This window comes from Netta rufina, assembly GCF_964035555.1.
Source record: "Netta rufina genome assembly, chromosome: 1".
Classification (NCBI taxonomy): domain Eukaryota; kingdom Metazoa; phylum Chordata; class Aves; order Anseriformes; family Anatidae; genus Netta; species Netta rufina.
In genome coordinates, this window is record NC_140123.1 from 101,822,122 (window position 1) to 101,842,853 (window position 20,732).

Sequence of the window (20,732 nt, forward strand, 5' to 3'; positions counted from 1 at the left end):
GCTCAGCCTGAGCGGTTCTCGCCATGAGCTGGGTACAGAGACCACCTTGGAGCTCTCCAGGTCTATTCAACCCCCTCCTCTGGTGAGTGGGCTCTGCAGCAGGGGTTCCTGCACACTGTCAGTGCCTCTCTCTCCCACCATGTCTCACTGACATTTTCCTCCTGCTCTGATCTGACTGAGCGCCACCATCCTCATAGGAAAATCCCTTCCCATCCCTCTCCTGGGGTGAACACACGATGTTCCCGGTTTAAGTAGCTTTCAAAATCTTTGTATTCTGCCTTCCAAAGAAAACTCTTGCCCAAAAGTTTTTTTTCTTAATTTATTTATGTAACACAGTGTAGAAAGCTATCAATTCATAAGCAATGGTTCTGTACAATCATCCTGCAGAGGATCCCTGTTAATTTTCGACCAGCAGGCACTTTTCCCCCCCCAGAAGTGCTCACAATTAACAGGGATTCTTTTTAATATTTTTTAAGATCCAAAAAAGATACATGGAAAAGAAAATAAGGTTTACCTTTCAATGCCTAAAGTGTGCACATAAAACAGGCACAAAGAAACAAATGTGTATTCCCATGATTTCTACGTCACTAATACAGCAGGAGCAACAATCTGTACAATAAAATGCAACTGCAGAGGAAAAGAATTTCAATAACTCATCTGGAATACTTTTTAAAAAATGTTGTTTTACTTTAAAATGCATAGTGAGAAAAAAACGCTCAGCAAAGAGAAGCAGCTAAACCCCACAGACACAGAAAGCATCCCCCATCAATTCTTAAAGCATATTTCAATTAGGACTTAATTTTTGTCACAAATCACAAGAATAATATACAACTGGCTAAGGAGCTACATGATAAATAATTGGGAAAGAGAATCTATCCATGCACTAGTTAAATACAGCTAAACTCTTTACAGTACACAAAAAACATTCATTAATAATGTAGTGTAAAGACTGAAATGTAAAGAGAAAGAGAGAGAAAATACATTACTGATTTTATTAATTCAAGTTCAGGCATCTACTTGTGTTACAGCACAGCTGTCAAAAGGCGATAATGAGTAAATAATAAAACAGAGTGTTTTTGTTTCTTTCCACGTTATTCTATAACTGAACACCAATGGGCAGTGAAGCAATCATTCTGCTGTCCAACTCATGAGGCTGCTGTGGTGTCCTAATTCTGCATCTGTTCAAAGAACTTGTAGGTGGGGTTTTCGTAGCCATTTTGCTGCATCTTGGAAAGGTGGCGCTCCTCTGGTGTCACTGCAGCATCCACCTGTCATGAGAAGGAGAAACCAGGCTCAGATTTTTGCTTAATTTCACAGCACATCTCATGCTTCCTCACTAGGCCATCAGGCATGCTTTGTACCCCCATATGCATTCAGGCAGAAAGCATCCTCTAAAATGCAATAGCTTTAAAGAGCAACTTGCGAGAGACGTCCCATCTAGCTTGGACAGTCACGCTTCACTTTTTGGATAGAGGAAAAGATAAGGCAACAGGAACAAGTTTGCAACCTATCTTTTTGCTAGGACTTCAAAACTAGCTGACCGAACTCAGCAATACCACCTTTGGATTTTGTTGTCTGGTTCAGGAAACATGTTATGCTGCAAATTAAAAAAGGAGATACGGTTTGCATCTCCCTGCTAGTCCCCCATTATTACATTTTTTCTCCTAGGACACATAAAGAATCCATACTAGGAATGAACTGGATCTCTAATGAAAAGAAAAAGCTGATGAAATAATAGAAGAAGCTGAAGTAAGTGGTCGGAGGATGCCTTCTGTCTATATTGTACTCTCAGATCAGTTGCAAGTGCTGTGGTCTCAAGACCATTAAAAATTAACTGGCAAAAATAAAATGAGGGTGTGAAGGAAAAGAGTAGCCAGAGTAGCCAGGCAGAAAGCGAGCAAATTGCCTGATGCACTCGCTGAAACTGAACTTCTCTGGATTCAAGGTCGTATTTAGTTTAGTGACAAAAAGCTTGCCATGTCTGTGCTGTTTAAGTATTTCTACTTAACAAAACTTGACCTTTCTTGATTACTTGGAAGATGGGCATAAAGAAAGCTCAGTCAAGACTTCTCCATTTAATACTTGCAGCTCCTCAAATTATTTCCTTTCTTCACTGAATATTTCAGTAATATAAAACTCCATCAAATTAGAGTGGGTGACAACAGACTCTAAATATTAATTAGGTATTCTGCCTCTTCTGTATGAACTCAGTAGCTGTTGTGTATTCAAAACCTACCATATCCTGGCTATCTTGCTAACCATCTATTAAAACACAGCTAAGAAAGTCTGCTTGTAAGCTGTTTTACTTGCTCTCTTATCTCTAATGTTTGATAGCTCTTAAAACAGAAGATAAAAACTAAATTTTGCACTGTCAAGAATTTAGCATTGAGAAGGTGCCTAAGACTCTAGGCTAAAGTACTGAGTATGAACATTTTCCTGGGGATTTCTGTAAGTACTGACCTTTTGGAAAAATAGCCATTATAGCTTAGCATAAAAATAACCTTTTGGATAATGGAAAATGTATTATCTCAAGACGTCTTACATAGCAGGTAAGCTTACTCTAGCCATTTAATAAAAAAAAGTAAAGTAAAGTAGTTTTATTTGATACTCATTTAAAATCTACAATACTGGAGATAACTCAACTTGGTGAGGGCAGAGTATGGCCATCTATAAGTTGTTACTTGATACTCTGGAGACAGATGAAAGGTGTGTTCTTCCAAGCTTGGGACAAATGCAAGCTGCTCAACTTGCTTTTGTAGCCATTCCTTTACTGTGGTATGTTGTACTACCGCACCACCTTCCCTGCAGTAACACCAGAAAATGGCTCCTCTCAGAGCCATTTTATGTCTTGATGGTCTTTCATTTATTACTTAAAAGAGGAAATGCTTCTGTGTGTGGCAAGTGTATCTGACTGCTCAGATCAGCTGCTAACCCTGAATCTGATCCATTTTCCTATCTGTGTCCCATCTAAATCTTACCCATGTTCCAATGCCCAAGTTGCACTCCCAATCAGCATTAGATTTTCAATCAAATCTCTTTCTTGTGCAAAAATTACATATTTTTGTGAAATACTCAACTTTAAGGATCACATACTGTTTTCACTTGCAAGCTAGTGCAAAACTCGCTATAGCTAGAAGTCCCACACTTGAGAGCAAGCCCTTATTTTGGGCCGGTAGGAAAGGTCACTGGGCTGAGCTAACACAGGGCTTCCTGTGTTTCCTATTCTGCAATATAACTTGACCTCTTAAAACATTGTTGTTCAAAGGTGTGTTTTTTTTTCATTTGCTTATTTGTTTTTGGATTTGCATGAAGTAACTCCTTTATGCGATAAACTCAAAATACACCAATTTCTTCACCTCCTGCAGCACGGTCTCAGGCAGTGAGATACTGGATAGGGAGATGGCGCTCTTGCTTTCAACAGTTCTTTCCAGATTTCCCTTATGCTAGAAATTGGGGTAAAAAAAAATCGTGTTCTTCTTTCCCTGCCTCTCTTCCTTTCCAGAAATGACAGAAGAAACTTTTTGTTTTCTGTGGACAAAATGCAAGTTTCCCTTGGCCAGCCCATGCGAGCGCTGAGTGCTCAGCGTGGCTGTCAGCAGTCGTTTCAATCCACGAACCCCTGGGGATTTCACAGCCCATCTCCTCTTCAGCCTCCACAGGCAAGTCCCCAGGACACTTGTGTACAAGCACTGGCTGAGCAGCACTCGTGTTATGGAGCCGTGCCTGTGCCTGCTGTTCTCCCTCGTGGCCTCCCTTCCCCGGGGAGCCCCGAGAGGGCAGATATGAGCGTGGGTGCGAGGCGGTGACAAACCTGCTGCAGCTCACAGCACTGCCTCTGCGAGCATCTCCAGGTGCTTGGGCGCGTCCTGCTGTGTTACACGTCCTTTCTCTGCGGGCTACCAACTTTTTACACTGTCCACAACCATGTGCCGCGAATCAGTCTCTGGCAATTTGCTGATGCTATCACCTTGCTGCAGACCACGTGTTTTCAAGTGAACGCTTCATCGCTGTACCAGCAGCAGGGTCTAATATTCTTGTACAAACACATAAAAGGCCTAATCTGTGCCCTGAGGACCACGCAAATTTAACAGCATTAACTATTTCCATTGTGACAATGTCACCGCGTGCCATCTGCTGCCACTGCTGTTGTCACTAATGCGGCTGCGAAGGAAACAGAAGAACAAAGCAGGGGAAATTGCAAGTGTTCCTGCAGCCTTTTTTAGCACTTGCAGAAACTAAGGACACAATGCAGACGCACGGGAAAAGCCACCCTTCCTTTTACTCTCGACTGGGCTGCTGTGACATCAGGTCAGCAGTATTTGAGCACACTGAGCACAGTAACGCTGTGCCATGGATTATCCGGTGCTTGTCCACATCGAGAAGTGACAGCCTCACAGGTCACAGCTAACCCCACAGGTTCCCTTCTAGCATAAAATTAGTGTAATATGAAGCACTGGGGCTGAGAAAACGGGGACACATCACCGTGTATCAATACATGCCTGAGAGTGTTTTTCTTTTGGGAGGCTCATCCCACTAGGATGGGGATGCAAAGCAGGGGTGTGCCAGAACCTGTGCTGCACTTCTTCCTATTTAAGCTCCAAACAACACTGTGCTGAACTCTGTAACCTGGTTTAGCTTAAGCCTCCCACTCATCACTTCTTATTCAGGACTAGAAGATATGATAAGCACACAACATAACCTGCTTGTGGGAGAGGAACGGAAGAAGGATGGTGGAAATCAAACTGAATTTTTAACATCCTTGCACAATGCTATGTATCAAAAAGCTGCACTTTGATAAACTGGTTCACAGTGGAAGTCCAATAACCTCTGAAATATGGCATTTATAGATGAAAGGGATTTATTGAGGCTTCCACTTGCAATCTTAGTCTTTTTTTTTTTTTTTTTTTTTTTTTTTTTTTTAATTTCCCCTTTAGCCTTTAAAATGACTGGATTGTAGCACTCCCTCTCTTTCCTGCAGCTGACTGCCACAGGCTAATCCATCTCGCTGCCAACGTACGTGCACTGCTGCTCACCCTGCATGTCTTCTCTTCCACTCGCTTATACCCATTTCAGCTGTGCCAAACTGTTCCTCTCTTTTCCTACAACCTTTGTCCTAAGTATTGCTCTGTCAACCTACATGCCTTTAACTTGGCTATCTCCTTGTCAGTAAATCACTAAAGCCCTTTACCATTTCAAGAAGCTTTTTGCACCCATTATGGAGGTGGCAGGAGTTAAACACAGCATTTAAGAGGTGTGGGTACTTCCATGCTGCAGAGAAGCAGCCTAGACACTTCTCTTTTCTCTTGAGAAAACAGCTTGGTCAGGTAGATAACCTCTTTTAAGACTGCCCATCTATCTCCTTCTGCTCTAGCCTATAAATCTTTCACACAGAAAACCCTGGTGTGGAGTCGGGAAGATGGCAAGACTGCAGCTAATTTCAGATGCTGCCTCTCTCTACACACACGGGCAGACCAAAATCCCGGACAGGATGTGCTGGCAGCTCTCAGAGATGCAATGAACACAACATTGCTGTCTAAATGCTGGTAAATGGGCACTGCCTAGCGCACACCTGCAGATCGGACTTTGAGAGATGGACTTTGGAGAGTCCTGTGGTAATTTTAGTGGCTTCTGTGCTGCTGCATCACTGACTGCCTCCCCCCACAAGCTGCTGCTGCTGGAAGTGCTGCCTCTGTGACAGACAACAAATGAGCTTCAAAAATGAGATACCAAAAGAGGGTGAGCTGAGACATTCGGCTGCAGTCTGGAGCACAGGAGGTGAGAACCTCTCCTTTTTCCACCTGCTATTATGGAGGAAGCAATCTCCTGCAGACAGCTGGGGTGGGGGCACCAGCAAAAGCCATCTTGAAAATGTCTGCTGGAGCTCATACGTGCACATAGAGTAAGCAATTTTCAACCACTCAGTCATTTATTTACTTAACTGTGGCAGTCCATTTCCTGGGGAGGCTGAACCACTTTGAAACATTTATATTGTCAGACTTGGAGAAAATTATTATGACGCCTTTTCAAAATAGGACAAGTGTGTTCCTCCTTAGGACTTCAAAAAAGGCTAACAGGATTTTCAGTAATGACTCTTGTTAAAGAAACCATGGGGAAAGGAGAACAAGCCTTAGTCAGACTTGACTTTTTGGAAGATAAGAATATAAGTGGAACAGGACTTGTTTTGTAATTTTGCATTCATTATCACAGACTTAAATTCTCGCAGTAACTTCTGACATGCAACAAACAGGTTGCTAGATTTGTTAAAACATACTCAGCCAACCTAGGACTCATGTACAGTTATTTTTACATCAAGTGGTTTTGCTCCTTTGTGCTTTTTGTGCATGGCACATTAAAGATAAATTAATCCCCTCTCAAATGGAACGGCTTAATTTTGAGGACATTTTAATATTAAACATCTATTTAAAATGGGTCTTTGGGTGCTTTTTATGTTTTCTGTTTTTCTCTAAGTGCATGCTAGAAAAACCTAGGACAAAAACAGATGTTGTGCCTTTCTTGCAGGCGAGACAGTGAAGCTATGCAGTCTGCCAAGACCACAGAGCAGGTCTGGCAGAATGAAGAATCAATCCTACCTACTGATGCGAATCACAATGCAGCAAATCTACAAGGAAACACCATCTATGGTGCAGTACTATGTATCAACTAATATTCTTGTTAGCTTCCCTAAGTGATGCTGTCATTTTGACATGAATTACTTGTTCACCTTGGGCATGTTATTTCTAATCCAGCATTTCCAAGTTCACTGTCACTGAAGAAAGCTTGTAAGAATCTTTGATTACTTTCTCCATGTCACTCCATCAGATGAAACCTACCTGAAATTTTAAGGTCATACTGCAATAGCGATATGTCCACCTTCAATGTCCGATTCAGGGCTTTGGCCTAAGGAGCCTCCTGACCTATTGTTGTCACTAAACTCAAAGGAGGGTGAGGTGACGCTAGTGCACAGCAAGGAGCTCCCTTCCACCACCTCTGGGTGGCAGCTTGGTGTGAGTGAGCTCTGTTCAGCTCTGTGTCAAGCACCCAGAAAAACCATTTTGGCAGGAAAGCACACCGACTTCGACCTCACGCCTCAGCTGACATACAACCGCTGACAGCAGCAATCACCTCGGTTGTTTAGAATTAAAACCCATTTGAATTTTCTACAAAATGGGCTGGAAGTTCTCAGATGGAAAGTTAAAGCTGAGATTCTTGCTTGCTATTTTCTCCAGCGAGGTCTAAAATTCTGCATGGCTGTGTGCTCAAATCTCACCCCAAGCCATCACTGCTCTTCTGACCACATCTCTTTAAAAGGTTTCAAACCATGTAGGCAACCACAGCAAGGACACAGGAACATGCAAACACAGGCTGAAGACAAAGGCTTGCTCAAACATTTTTAAGACCCTTCATTGCTCCAGACAATGGGATACATGCATTACGAAGCATATATGTATCCAGGAAGATCAATGCAAAGTTCACTTGGCTCAGGGTAAAACCAACATAACTGTGGACTTGAGTAAGATTTTTTTTCAATCAAAAATTTAAAATGCCAGCTTTGGAAGATAAAAGCATAAATGTCTCAGGTGCTGGCTAATCTAAGTACTACCTGCAAACCAGAAACTCACATGGGAAAACAGGTATCAATACACAAGGGGTAAAATGTTACACAAACCCCTCTTCCAGTTCTCATAATTTAAGTTTTTCTATGTATAGAGATACTCTCCTAAAACCAAGCAAGAGGTGAGGTATTTTGAATTACTGTAAATTGACCACAAATCTACTTGGTAGATTGGGAAGAGACATGGGTTTTCATCTTGAAAATCCCATATAGGAGTCTTATATTTTATTTGTGTTTCTCAAATTTATGAGTTTTACATTAACCATAAATCAAAAGCTGTTGGTAGTGAAGTTAAATCTTGTTTAGAGAACAAAAAGTAATAAAGTATCTGTATAGGGAAAATCCTTGTAGTATACAACACAATCCACAGAAGACCTGCCTCAAACATTTATTTGCAAAGTAAATGAAGAAAACTCTGTGTGTGAGAACTCCCACCAACAGTAAAAACAGATTTTTCCTCTTGTGCAGTATCTGTCCATTTGCTGCTGTAAAATTTCCTATAAAATGAACTTTTACATTACAAAGTGATTGGTCTGGGATGGTTCCAGAATAAATTTTTGTGGTTTTGCATCCAACTTAGCATGGCTTATATTGTGTCTGAGTTTACAAAATGAGGCAATTTAATTCCACTCAGCTAGATGCAACCTCTCAGACTCTGAACATAAGGCTAGCCAAAGCAGTGGTTTCTTTGTTTGTAAATATGTTTATGGAGCGGTGTGTTGACTGCTGCACATGGCACCATTTGTGCTTGGTGGTCTTTTCTTACCTCCACAACCCCGTGATGAATAGATGTGTACTGCTTCTTCTTCAGCATCACCAAAGTAATGACAATCACTGTTGCTATGACAACACCTCCCACCATTAGTCCAATGATGGCACCTTTATTTGAACCCACATCTTCAGCAAAGAACACCTACAAAGAAAAATAAAGAAAGGTGGCCAATAAAAAAACAAGTATTTTGTTACCTTGTCCAGCTGCCACAACAATACAAAGCCTAGTGAAGTATCAGTAGTTAAACGGTACTGTAAACAGTACAGTACAGATTCAGTAGTTAAACAGTACAGATTCTAATCAATCAAACCTGGATTTTGTGGATTACCACAAAGTTCTCACAGATGGAGAAGAAGTACAGAAGCAATTTAGGAAATTTGTTTTGCCTGTGGTGTAGCAGTGCTGTGGTTAAAGGGAAAGATCATCCCTGTGTCTCCGGTTTACATGGGACTTAGAGACAACAGAAGTGTGAGAGTAGTGGCTTCTTTATTTATTTTTTTTGGTAAGCAAATCAAGACAACTGCAAAATGACTGATATTCTTGTGTAGAAGTAACCAGGGAGCATACAGTTGTCTTTATATTTCAAATGTGAATCATCAAAATGCTCCTAAATCTGCATCTGTTCAGCTTGTTTGGACTACATCTGATGCATTTCAATACAGGAGTGGTGAAGACCTTCAGGATAACAGTGAAACTTGCACACAACCAGGAAGGAGTAAATTCTCACACCAAAGAAATGTGAGTCCAACAAACATGAGCACGCCGATCTACGTGACCAGCAAGGGATGCACTGACATTTTGCAGGGCAAAGGGAGAATGAGCTATACCTGCACGGTGACAGTACTCATGTGAGACTCATGAGTGAAAAACAGAGAAGATCCACTTAAATCATAGGTACTGGTAAGCCAAATCAGCAAACAGCAGGAACCTTTACGATGCATTCAGTAAGACTGCCTTTTAGCAACAGGACCAGGTATGAAATGTGAACAATTGTTTTCACTGTCCCCTTTTGTATACACCGCTTTATTTTACATTCATGAATGTTTTACAAGCCTTTTGTCTGCTTGTCAATATTAGGCTTTTATTATTATTATTTTTAACTAAAATAGGCAAAAAGGATTAGAGAATAAATCACATTCACAGAATTGTAAGACTACCTCACTCTGAAAGACTAAATACTTTGACAAGCATTTAACCAAAATGCAGAGGGAAGCAGGAAACCAGCTGAGAATTATAATGAGCTGTATAACATTTGCAGTCTTTAAGAAACACAATCTTCCTTGGAGAGGTATTAAAACACGCAGTATAAATATTTATATTGTTCCTAGTTGTAAGCAAGAAATACATTTAAGCAAAGTTAAGAATTCACTGCAAAGTACACACAATGGACAGTATTGGCATAAGCTCATGTGAAGTAATAATTTTTTCTCTCAATTTTACCTGCAGAGGAATGAACCTTACCACATTATTTCAGAGCCCTGTGAAATGCCCCAGCTAATATATATGTGCAACAGAGGAAGGCCTGAAGCATTCTGAGTCATGAAAATCAACTTAATGTACAGCTAAAACGTGAGCACCCACAAAGAGAGAACTGCAATTTCAGACCAATTCAATAGTTTCCATATGAAATGCAATGCACAGCTGAATTCAAAGCAATATCCTAAGGAGACTGTTTCAGTAAATCTTTCCAGGGCACAGAAGAAAACACAGATGAAAGTATTTTCTGCTTACTGCTTTTGAATTAAAGCTAATGGAGAAGGGCATCAGCTAGGATATGGCACACAGTAAACAAGCAATGCCCTGTAAGGCATCATTACAGCACTTTCTCGACAACACTGGGCTCCTTGCTCAGTCTCAATTGAACAGATAACCGAGAGGACAGCTTGCTGATTTTTAAATAATGGTTGTAGCTATCAGTAAGAAGCACGGCATTAAATGCTTCAAAAAGCTTGAAAGGTCCCACTTTAAGGCTGATGTGCATTGCCCGGGTGCCTGGATTACAATGCACTCCCCATCAGCTACCACAGGAAGGGCAGTTGGCAGCTCCAAAGTGCCTGCATCAAACCACTTAAACGTTAAAGGTCGCTGCGGGGAAGTGCATGTGACACAGGATCGATAACTAACGAGCACGTGGCTGAAAATGCATTTCTGCAAGTTCCTTCCCTTCAGTAAACTTGCATGGGTTTACTCCACCAGGGTGTTTAACTCATCTGAGCTAAGCACGTCAGAATTTCCCAAATTAGTGCTAATGCATTTTGGATTAGCTCATCAAACTGGGAATTCTCAGTTCTCAGCATCAAAGAGATGGCAGAATATCTTTTCACACAGTGATTGCCTAGTTCAAATGCAAATTTAAGTCCCATGCTAATTTTAATTTTCAGCACTACTTAGCTTTAAGAATATATTAAGAAAAAAAGCTTTCAAGTTTAATATCAGGATATAGAAAGTCACGGAACTGAAATCTCATCATGTAATATACCTTTACAAAAGAGAAAGCAGAAAAGGTTTACAGCTAACGCTGCTGTATGGGTTCTTCATTACTTATTAAGGAACTGATGCTTATTCTTACTTCCATTGCTTTTGGTTGTTATTTTTGTGTTCATAAGAAACACAGTTCAAAGGAGGAATAGTGTTTTGCTCCTATTTGCCCTTAATCTGTTAATAATTTAATATACCTTACAGAACAAAACATGTTTTGTCCTGAAAAGCTGTCTCTGGCTTGTAGAGAACATATGGATATTCACATAGCTGGTTATTTTCCTTCTCAGTGCAACTGACTGACAGACAGACAAAATTAAGGCCAGTATCCTCTTATCCCAAAGAACGGGATCTTGCCAGAGGTTACGCTCCATGGAGTTCAGCTCCTTCATGCATCACCTCTGTCTGTTTTGACAGAAAAAGAATCTATTCCTGAAATGGTGTTACACTAGTTCTTGCTGCACCATGCTGTGTTTCCATGAATTTTTGTTTGTTTGTTTTAACTTATTTTTAAGCATTTTCCTTTTTCTGTATCTCTTCTCTTCAGTTATGTGAGTGACAGACAGACAGTGGGACAGACAGGTGTTGCCCAAATGACCACATCTGACCACATGGCAGTGCAAGGAGAGGAAGGCCAGAATTTCCTCTCACGTGAGACTTAATGGCTCTCTATCTTCTCTGCTGAAATTACTCCAGCTTTACTTCCATTTAAGAGAGAACCAGAAGAATCATCATCTGTTCACATGGAACCTTTCTGCTGGCAATTTCAGCATCCACATCACTCAGGGGAAACACAGCTGTATTTGACCCACACGTTCAGGATTTAATCAGCAATTCATAACACCATGCAGAAAGGACCATTTGTTCACTCACCAGCTTTTGATGATGCACTTCATATCCTGAGTCATGTCGGAACTCTGCATCCATCTTGACTTCAGATATCTCTTCTGTTTTAACATTGGTCAACCCAGAACCTGCATTGCACCGCAAGGACAATTGGTTAAAGTCATCGATTCAGTTACCCTCTGCTTACCTCCACCACTACGAGGGCACACAGCAATGGTATCATTCACACGGAGGAGGTGTGATGCAGCGTGAAAGGGAACTGGGAGGAATGTGAGGTACATCTGGTGCTTCAGTCACTGAGGTGGCACAGAACGAGCTGGTAAAATTTCTCCCCTGTTAACATTTCTTAATTCACTGCAGCTATGTTGGTACAAGTATCAAAGGCTTTCAGTACAAAACACAGCAAGAATTAAGCTGCTGGGGACCAACAGCGATCTCCTGAACTGGCTCACAGGATGCAGGCAGATCTGCTCTGACAGCCTCTTTAGCAATGTCAAGAAAATTTAGTGTTCAGGCCAAAACTGTTCTCCTCCCTAAGCTCAGGCTGCTGTGAGGGAAAAAAAAAAACACATACCCATGGTGTGAGGTGGGAAACCCCAGATATTTTATTTTCTTGTTTCTTGCAAGCCTGTATCGTATGCGCAAACATGCCTAAATAACCTCTTACTATGTTGGTGCAGTTTACAGAGTTCTTATTTGTTTTTATATTTCAGGCTGCTCAGAACTGACTTCTGCCTGAGACATGGTAACTCCGTCTCTTGATTAGACGGATACAGTAAACCAAGTAATCACATCTTGCAGTGCTTTTAATTATAGTTTGCAGTCCTGTTCTTTGTGAAGGGGAGATGTTGCACTTGCCTAACTGGAAAAGAAGGACAGGATTTCCTCCTGGAAAACAGCCTTAAGAGAACGAACCAGACATATAACAGCTGAGCATCCTCTATGTGTATCTCTGAATGTTTTGTCCTGAAAAGCTGTCTCTGGCTTGTAGAGAACATATGGATATTCACATAGCTGGTTATTTTCCTTCTCAGTGCAACTGACTGACATTTACATTTCTTGGAGGCACAAACACTGCAGAAGCATGGTGTTTATAAGCAGTTATTTCCTCACCCTGTCTAATGTGATAAGGACAAACTGTTTCACATTCCTTGTCTATATTTATTTTAGCATTTTATTGCCCCAACTGATTCTTAATATTGGGGCTGACCTTAAGCTTTGATGCAGAGGGAAAATCTCTTCTAAAATTCTCAGCACTACTGACAGCTCTTGTGCTCCATCACCACTCTGGACACTCAAGAAATTCTTGAAGACTTCCATGTGCCACAATCTGAAGTAACACTGAATTAAAGCATTATTTCCCTTTTATTGCCTTTGAATGAGCATTTTTTTCCATTAAATGTTTATTTAATTTTATACTATGAGACAGGTGAGAACAGACCTTCCCAAGAACTTCTCCAGACTGTACTTACAATCTCATTCTAAGGCATTGATCTTTCTTTTTTTCTCTCTCTCTCTCTTTTTTTTTTTTTTTCCTTGCATACAAAGGTGAAAACAAGAATAAACTTCATGTGGTAAAGTATTTATGGTTATTTTCTTGAAGAGTCTGACTGCCCCATAAATTCTACCTTAGTAAGTGTCTTCTTTTTAAGGAATGTTTTATTCCTTAAAAGACCTTTCTTCTTTTATTAAGCATCCGATTTTTGACGCCACATTACCCTACTGACAAGTATATTATGACATGTATATGCGAGGCCATTTCTAAATGCAAGAACAGTAGAGTACTTAAGGAACTGCAGTTTGAAAACAAACCATGATGTTCTGTCAATGACACGCAGGAAGAAATGAAGATGAAGGAAATAAAACCCACATGGTGCCTGAAAAGAGGTTTAATTTTCTATACTTGAAGCAGCTATGGTTAGTTTTCCAAACTAAGAACACAATTCACTCTCCTTTGAGCATCATCTCAAAATAGCCCCTACACCTGCGTCAACAGGAAGTGAAGAAAATGAGAATGTGTATCTGGCCACACTGAGGCTCACCTCTTCAAACCTTCTGTCTTTTTGTTATTAGAATTAAAAGGGGGAAAACAAGAGTAGAATAGCAGTGTTTCGCATAGTTTAAATATCTGGTGGGAAAGGGCTTTCCTGGGAATTGGTTCTCTGCCCGTGGCTGAAGCAGCTGAAGAGGCGGTGGGCTCCCTGGTGCTTGCTGCTCTCCATGGCCCCACCGGCTGCCCCTCAAACGTGCTGGGCAAACCACCTCGAGGAAACTCCCCCAAAGCAAGGACCTCGGAAACTGCTCAACTTGCATGATACAGCTGGCAGATCCATTTAAGATACAAATATTGATTAGAGCATATACATACATATATGAAATACATTGGTAAGGAAACAATTTGTGTTTTGTAGAGAGAAGTCCTGCTCCCGAATCTCTTGGAGGTCACTAACAAGCTAGCAAGGACATGGGAAAGATGAGTTGGCTTACAGGGAATCTTGCTTTCCAAAAAGAGGTTGAGAAGATCCCTCATCAAAGCTGTGGCAGAAGCTGAGATGGCAAGGATTAAAAGGGAAAGTCCTACGTGACTTCCCACAGCTAATTAAGAGACGAAACAACGTGTAAACACTCAGCCATTTTTCACAATGGAGGAAAGTTACCAGCAGGGTCCCACAAGGATCTGTGCTGTGCTATTTGTAAAAGTGATCTGGTAAGGGAGTGAATGGTGCAGAGACAAAGTTTATTGAGAAAAAATAAAATAGTCAAAGTAAAACCAGCTGCAAAGAACTGCAGAAGGATATACAAATTCTGAGTGCGCAATAAAAGGGAAGGGATATTTAATGTTGGTACAATGTAAGGTGCTGCACACAGGGATAAACAGCCCTAACTGTACATACACAACAACGGGCTCTACACTGGCTCTGGTCCACCCAGGACAGAGACCTTGGAGTCACTGCAGATAGTTCTCTGCGGGCACTTGGCTTATTGGCAGTCAGAAGGGTGAAGAGAAAGACAGGAATAATTATGAAGGAACAGAGAAAACAGAAAATGTCATTACACCACCATATAAATGATGCAACCTCATTTTAAATACAGCTACCACTTCTGGTCACCCCACCACAAACAAAGACAGAACGAGAAAAGATACAAAGCAGGGGGACAATGACTGGCATGGAATGGTTTCTGTACGGTGAAGGACCAGACAAATCACGAGTCTCCAGACTGGAAAAAGATAAACGAGGAGGAACAATACAGACGTCTATGCAACTGTGAACAACAAGGAGAAAATATATAGGAAATGACTAATCATAATTTCTCCAAAGTACAGAACACCAACATGGTTATGACACAGCAGATTAAAAGCTAACAAAAGAAAAGTATGTATATATAATCTGGTGCAATGCAGAATTGGACTGTGGAACTCACTGGCACAAATAATAAGAGCATTCAAAATACAAATGAACAAATGCAAAGAAGAAAGGTTCATCTAGGGATACTAAACGCAATGGTAAAATACAATTTCCAGTCCTGAAAGTCTATCAAATGCTGGCTGCCAAAATCTCAGTGGATGTGCTAGGAGTAATATGGCAGAGGTGAAATCTCTAAGCATCCTGTATGCACCACCGCCAGAGGCAGGATGATGGGCTTGGGTACCTCTGCTCTTGGACTCTAACCACTTTTATTGGAAGTGAGCTATGATAGCTTAGACAGTAGGTTTTTGTTAGCTTCAGTTAAATGGAGCCAAACACCACAGGCAGGAATTAGAGCAGCATTTTGGGGGCAGAACAGGTCAGTAGGCTTCACAGCAATGAGCTGCAGCATGACAGAGGATGCTAAGTTCACCTGTAGGCTTATCTGCTGGAAAAAACATGAGATCAAACCCTCGGGCTTCCCTGAAGCCACATTTCTTGGATGCTTCCCTTCCCTTTTTCCATTCTCATTAAAGAGTAACATAGGAGCTGTACTTCCGGGCTACTACTGTATTTCCAGGATGCAGCAGGCTACACAATCTGTGGAGACCAGGCAGACAATTTTTGCTTTGGGCTTACACGATCAAGGTCTGGTGGTCTACTTAACCTTATACCCCAAGCCAAAAAATGCCATGGGATCTGAACACAAAATAGGACATCCTATTGCACAGTTAAATACTGTTTCACTTTCTAAAACTTGCCTTTGGCAGCTAGCACTCTTTTGGTCAGAAAGAGAAAAAACTTCTATTGCACTAACAAACCTGACAGATTTTTTTTAAATTCTTCCTATCTCCCTCAGAAGGGAAGAAAAAGACTTTAAGAAGAAAAATGAGGGTAAACTGGTGCTCTTCTGAAAACAACTGATTATATAGTAAGAAAACAATGACTCTGCACTAGAATCAGTTAAATGTTTGGTACAAGACAATTAAACATGGAGTTAAAAACTGTCTCTCTGCCATGCTACATTGCAGAATTGAGACCTTCTATTGAACAAGACTTCTCTTTGTTTCCAGTTCATACACTTTCCTGTTCTGGTAAATACATATTTAGACACACATGCTAAAATCAAAGATTTAGTTTTTAAAGGCAGTAATGGAAGAAGGAAAAAAATTCTGTGTCTTTCTAAAAATTTTATCAATATGAATCAGGTAGGATGCAAACAGCAAAGACCGCTGTACTCTTGCAAGGAAGACAAGAACACAAATAGCAGCTAACTACAAAACAAGATCCTTAATCCTTACTCAGAATGATGGTTTTTTCCACTATAAAGTCTAAAATACACAATTCAAACACAAAAGCCAAAATAAAAGAAGAAAAATGAGAGCAACACCCTCACTGCAAACTCACAAATAATGATAATTATTAGTGCTTTTTCTTCTAAATTACATACTATCTTTAGGGAGTTGCATTTCTAATTACTTTAATTTTAAAATGCTACAATTCAGCTAGTAAATATTTTAACTTGCATCTTCTTAGCAAAACTGACAAAACTATTTGGCCATCAAAGCCACAGTATTAAAAACACCCAGAAAAATCCAACATAATGAGCTAGTTAAGATTATACTTTCAAAAACAAAACAAATTTCTAACAATAAATGTGTGCTGACTTACTGTATGTGTAACAGAAAATAAGATTCCATTTTTTTTCGTTTTGCTCTTGAATAATTAGGTTTCTTGAATGATGGCCTTTTAATGATATTTTTGTTAATTAGTAATGTTAACTAGTTTTATATACACACACATTTATACATATGCACGCATACGCACCCCCCTATATTCCAAACATCATAGAGCAGCGTATGTTTAATTGTTCCTTGCACTTAAAGGGAAAAAAAAGCAAACAAAAAACCCCAACTCCAAACACAGAGTTTATAACTACTCAGATGAAATACAAACAAAGCAGCTGCTTTGGGGAACACTTTACTCTTACACAGATAAGGTTTTCTGTTTGTTTAAATATATATTTAGGCTTTACAAAGGACAAGAATAAATATGATACAATGAATTCTAACAAGGAAGTACTTAGGTGTTTATTATCTACTACGCTGTCTGTGACTGGTTCAGCTACTGGTTAAATCGCAGCTTAGCAAGACTTTGTGACTCAGTTTTGCAAGGATCTGAAACAATCTTAGTTTTGTCTGTGGTCTTCCAGTTACTTTTAGAGTTATAAACTAAACCCCCAAGTGAAGCACAGCTGAAATTGCCAGAATTTGATGGTATCTACACAGAGGGGAAAAAAGTAGCACATTTGAAAATAGTTTGAGCAATAGAAAGGAGGACAGAATTCAGGAAAACATTTAACTCTGTGTCCATGAACTGTATTTTGAGAAGTGTTTGAACAATTATCTGGGAAGACGACTTCAAGTTCTTAACTAGAAGTACAACTATTACTTGTATGTAAGTATTATAAGACTATCACTCTGTGAAGGTCATTTCAGCTGTTTCATGCTTAAAATGAAGATTATATACTCACTTTTGTAAAGACAACTCAAGTATCAGTGAGGAGAAGGAATTTTAAGATACAAAACCTTCTCATCTCTTCTTGGAAGTTAGTAAAATGGTGGCTTGCTTTTACTTCATGGATGACTACAGGACTCTCAAACTGGAGAAAGCAGTAACTAAGTGCAAACTTTTTGTTGTTGTTTGTTTGTTTAGAAGCTTTTCAATCTTATTTTAAAGATAATACATAAATTCTTAAATTCCTTTGAATTTTTAGAATATACATTTTTTAAAGAAAAAAAATCTTGCTATATCTTACTTTGAAAAAAAAAATAGTTTCTAGAAGACCAGAGATAATTTACAGGTGTCTAAAAAAAATTAATAATCAAAACAAGTAAAATTTGGTGATCTTTTTCTGGCATATTAATACATATGCTGAGCAGATGCATATAGAATTGAATTCACAGTTAACTATATAATGGAAAAAAATCTACTACGGATTTTTAGTTGGTAGCCGCAGACAGTTAGTTTAAGACAACAGTATTGAACTAACATCACCAAGACCAGAAAAAGACCTGGCAATTTCTGTCAGGAAAATCATAAATAATTCCCTAAGCTGCTCTATGCCCTCACCTCATACAGAGTGCAGCATATGTGCTAATGATTCTGCAGAACAGTCATTAGGCTTCAGAGCCTCTGCAACCATATATAAAAAAATCCCTCAGCCTCCTACAATATGTAATAGAATTAAAAGATACCATGATTTACTGGCAGAAGGGCCAGAGACACAGAAGCAGCTTTATGTGCAAGTTCTCCTCAAAATTACTGAATGTTTACAAAACAATCTACTGACAAAGGGTTGGGAGAACATAAAAAAAAAACAAACCACCAAACCACACTGTGTGGAAGAAAATAACACAATTAACTTCATAATCTCCTTGCGATGTGAACTGTGGGCATCCTGTTAGTGATATAATTTTAGCTGTTAGGAGTGTAATTATAGCTGCAACTGTGCAACAGATGTGAATACGATTTACCCTGCACAGAGCACCGTTTTTTCTTCTCTATCCTCAAATTTCAGGAAATCTGTTGATATTAGGCAACATCCATTCTGATGGCAAATTTTCTGATCTTTACTCAATTTCCATAAATTAGACTGCTGCGTTAACACAAGGAATAGGGAACTTGTTTATGAGTATCTGGACTGTTTTATATATGCCTTTATGACTCTTTCTGCAAATAAACAGAACAAAGTTACTAAAAATTACCCAAAATTCAGATATAAGAAATTAAACCTTTATCATGAAAAAGTGACCTCTGAGGAACGGGCAAGGAGACCCTATTGGAAAAGCTCTTACAGCTAGGCTATCAACTAAAGTAGTATTCCTCCTATTTGCAGCTCTTCCTGTGGAAGTTTTCAGACCAGACTGAATCCTTTTAGTTGTCTTGCTGTATGAAGGAATTTATAAATGGCAGGAACAAGCCTTAACAACTCAGGTTGTATAAAAAAATACAGCTCACTGATGATTGCTTAGTACATCTAGGTATTTTCCTTCCCTTTGACCTTTTTATTACCTCTGTTTACTTCCTTTTGAGGAAGAAGATGAGAGGAGAGAAATTTAGGCATAATTCTTATTTTTGTTCCCCCATTTGTGGATTAAAAAGGGAAGCAAAATGTGGAGCACTAGACTCCTTTTCTTGTACCAGTGTGAATCATGCAGATGTTGTATATATACTAGGAAATAGGGCTTCCCCACAAATTATTCTCCCCCTGGCACTGATATGTCAGACTCAAATTCAAGCTTCAGCTGCTGCTAGTCAAGGTGGAGTGCAGCAGAGGTACAGATTTGGACAACTCTGGCCTTGAATTTTAGCAAACACTTTAAACCTGGTTCTACTCATAAGCTTTCCTGCTTTATGGATTGGCCAACTCTTCACATTTCTTGCCTCTTTTCGAAGTTTGTGTTTGTTTATTTTGAAAGAGAGAGAATGATGTGCTGAAGTACCAAGACTGTAGTTATCCCAGATATCACAAACCAAGTACCTGCTTTTCCCTTCTGTACTGTGAGCAAATGACCTCTCTTTTAGGAAGGAGACAGGTATCACCCACATGATCTAGATTTATTGTTAACAAAAATGTAGTGATCATTGTAAGAATGTCATGTGGATGAAAAACAGTAACAAAATAATGGAAAAAGGAAAAAAGGACATGTGTTTGTGTTGGTCCTTCAAGAGCCAGTTTTCTTCAGTGACTCTGAACAGCTAAAACCATTCAATGGATCTTAAGCCCAGGCTTGGACTGTTGCAGGTTGACATGACAAGGTGTTTTAACCTTGAATGAGCTGGTAACCACCCAGTTCACTTCAGCAAGACAACCAGAAGCATAAACTGAAAAGTCAAGACTGTGATAGTGGCAAAGCTTTTGGGAAATCAACAGGAATGCAGGCAATTAAAGCAAAAAGTTACAAGCAGCTGTGTGTGTTAATCTGCCTCCAGCCCCCCTGTTAATACTTTTCATTCTGCAATAATATCCTCATTTTCCAGATTATTTTTCTTAAATAATAACAACTGACTACTCTAAAAGGAGAATGACTGTGAGAAAAAAAAAGTATCACTTTTCCTCTTTTAAACTCTAACATAGATGTTTTATTTATAATTAGCAAGTAAAACAATTTTAAAGTACAGTAATTTTAAAACTGTCAGAACTCCTTTGTATTTCACACTGTTTAATTAACCATCCGTGTCACAATTCCTAGTTTATGACAGCTACTCAGACTGGTACCAGCTTTTTGTTAAATTGAAATACTTGGGCAGATAAATTACTTTTAAAAGAGGATGGAAAATCAGGTAGGCATGTACCGACAGAATTTCTGTCACTAAGAACTAATTTGCAGAAATCTGGGCACAGTGATTAAAGATGTAAGGATGAAGGTCTACCAGAAATGGTGAACAAAATATGTTTTGTTTTCTGTTACAGTATATTTAACAGTACCAAAATAGGGTAAAATCTTTATATTATATACAAATCTAAGATATTTGATGCCATGAAATTTGTAAGGCAGGCACAACAGAGAGATTTCAGCCTCTATAGCGAGGTGATCGCACACAGGAATGCAGC

General features: G+C 39.6%; 1 protein-coding gene across 1 annotated transcript in view; it reads right to left on the minus strand.

Annotated features, from left to right (window-relative positions):
• Positions 1 to 326: 326 nt before the first annotated feature.
• APP (amyloid beta precursor protein) overlaps positions 327 to 20,732 on the minus strand; it is a 217,069-nt gene continuing 196,663 nt past the window's right edge. Inside the window, exons 15-17 of the mRNA XM_084283723.1 lie at positions 11,736 to 11,836; positions 8,379 to 8,525; positions 327 to 1,268 (exon numbers count right to left, since the gene is read on the minus strand). Of these exons, the coding sequence (XP_084139849.1) occupies positions 1,167 to 1,268; positions 8,379 to 8,525; positions 11,736 to 11,836 (350 nt within the window). The 3' untranslated portion in view covers positions 327 to 1,166. The remainder of the gene's footprint in view (positions 1,269 to 8,378; positions 8,526 to 11,735; positions 11,837 to 20,732) is intronic.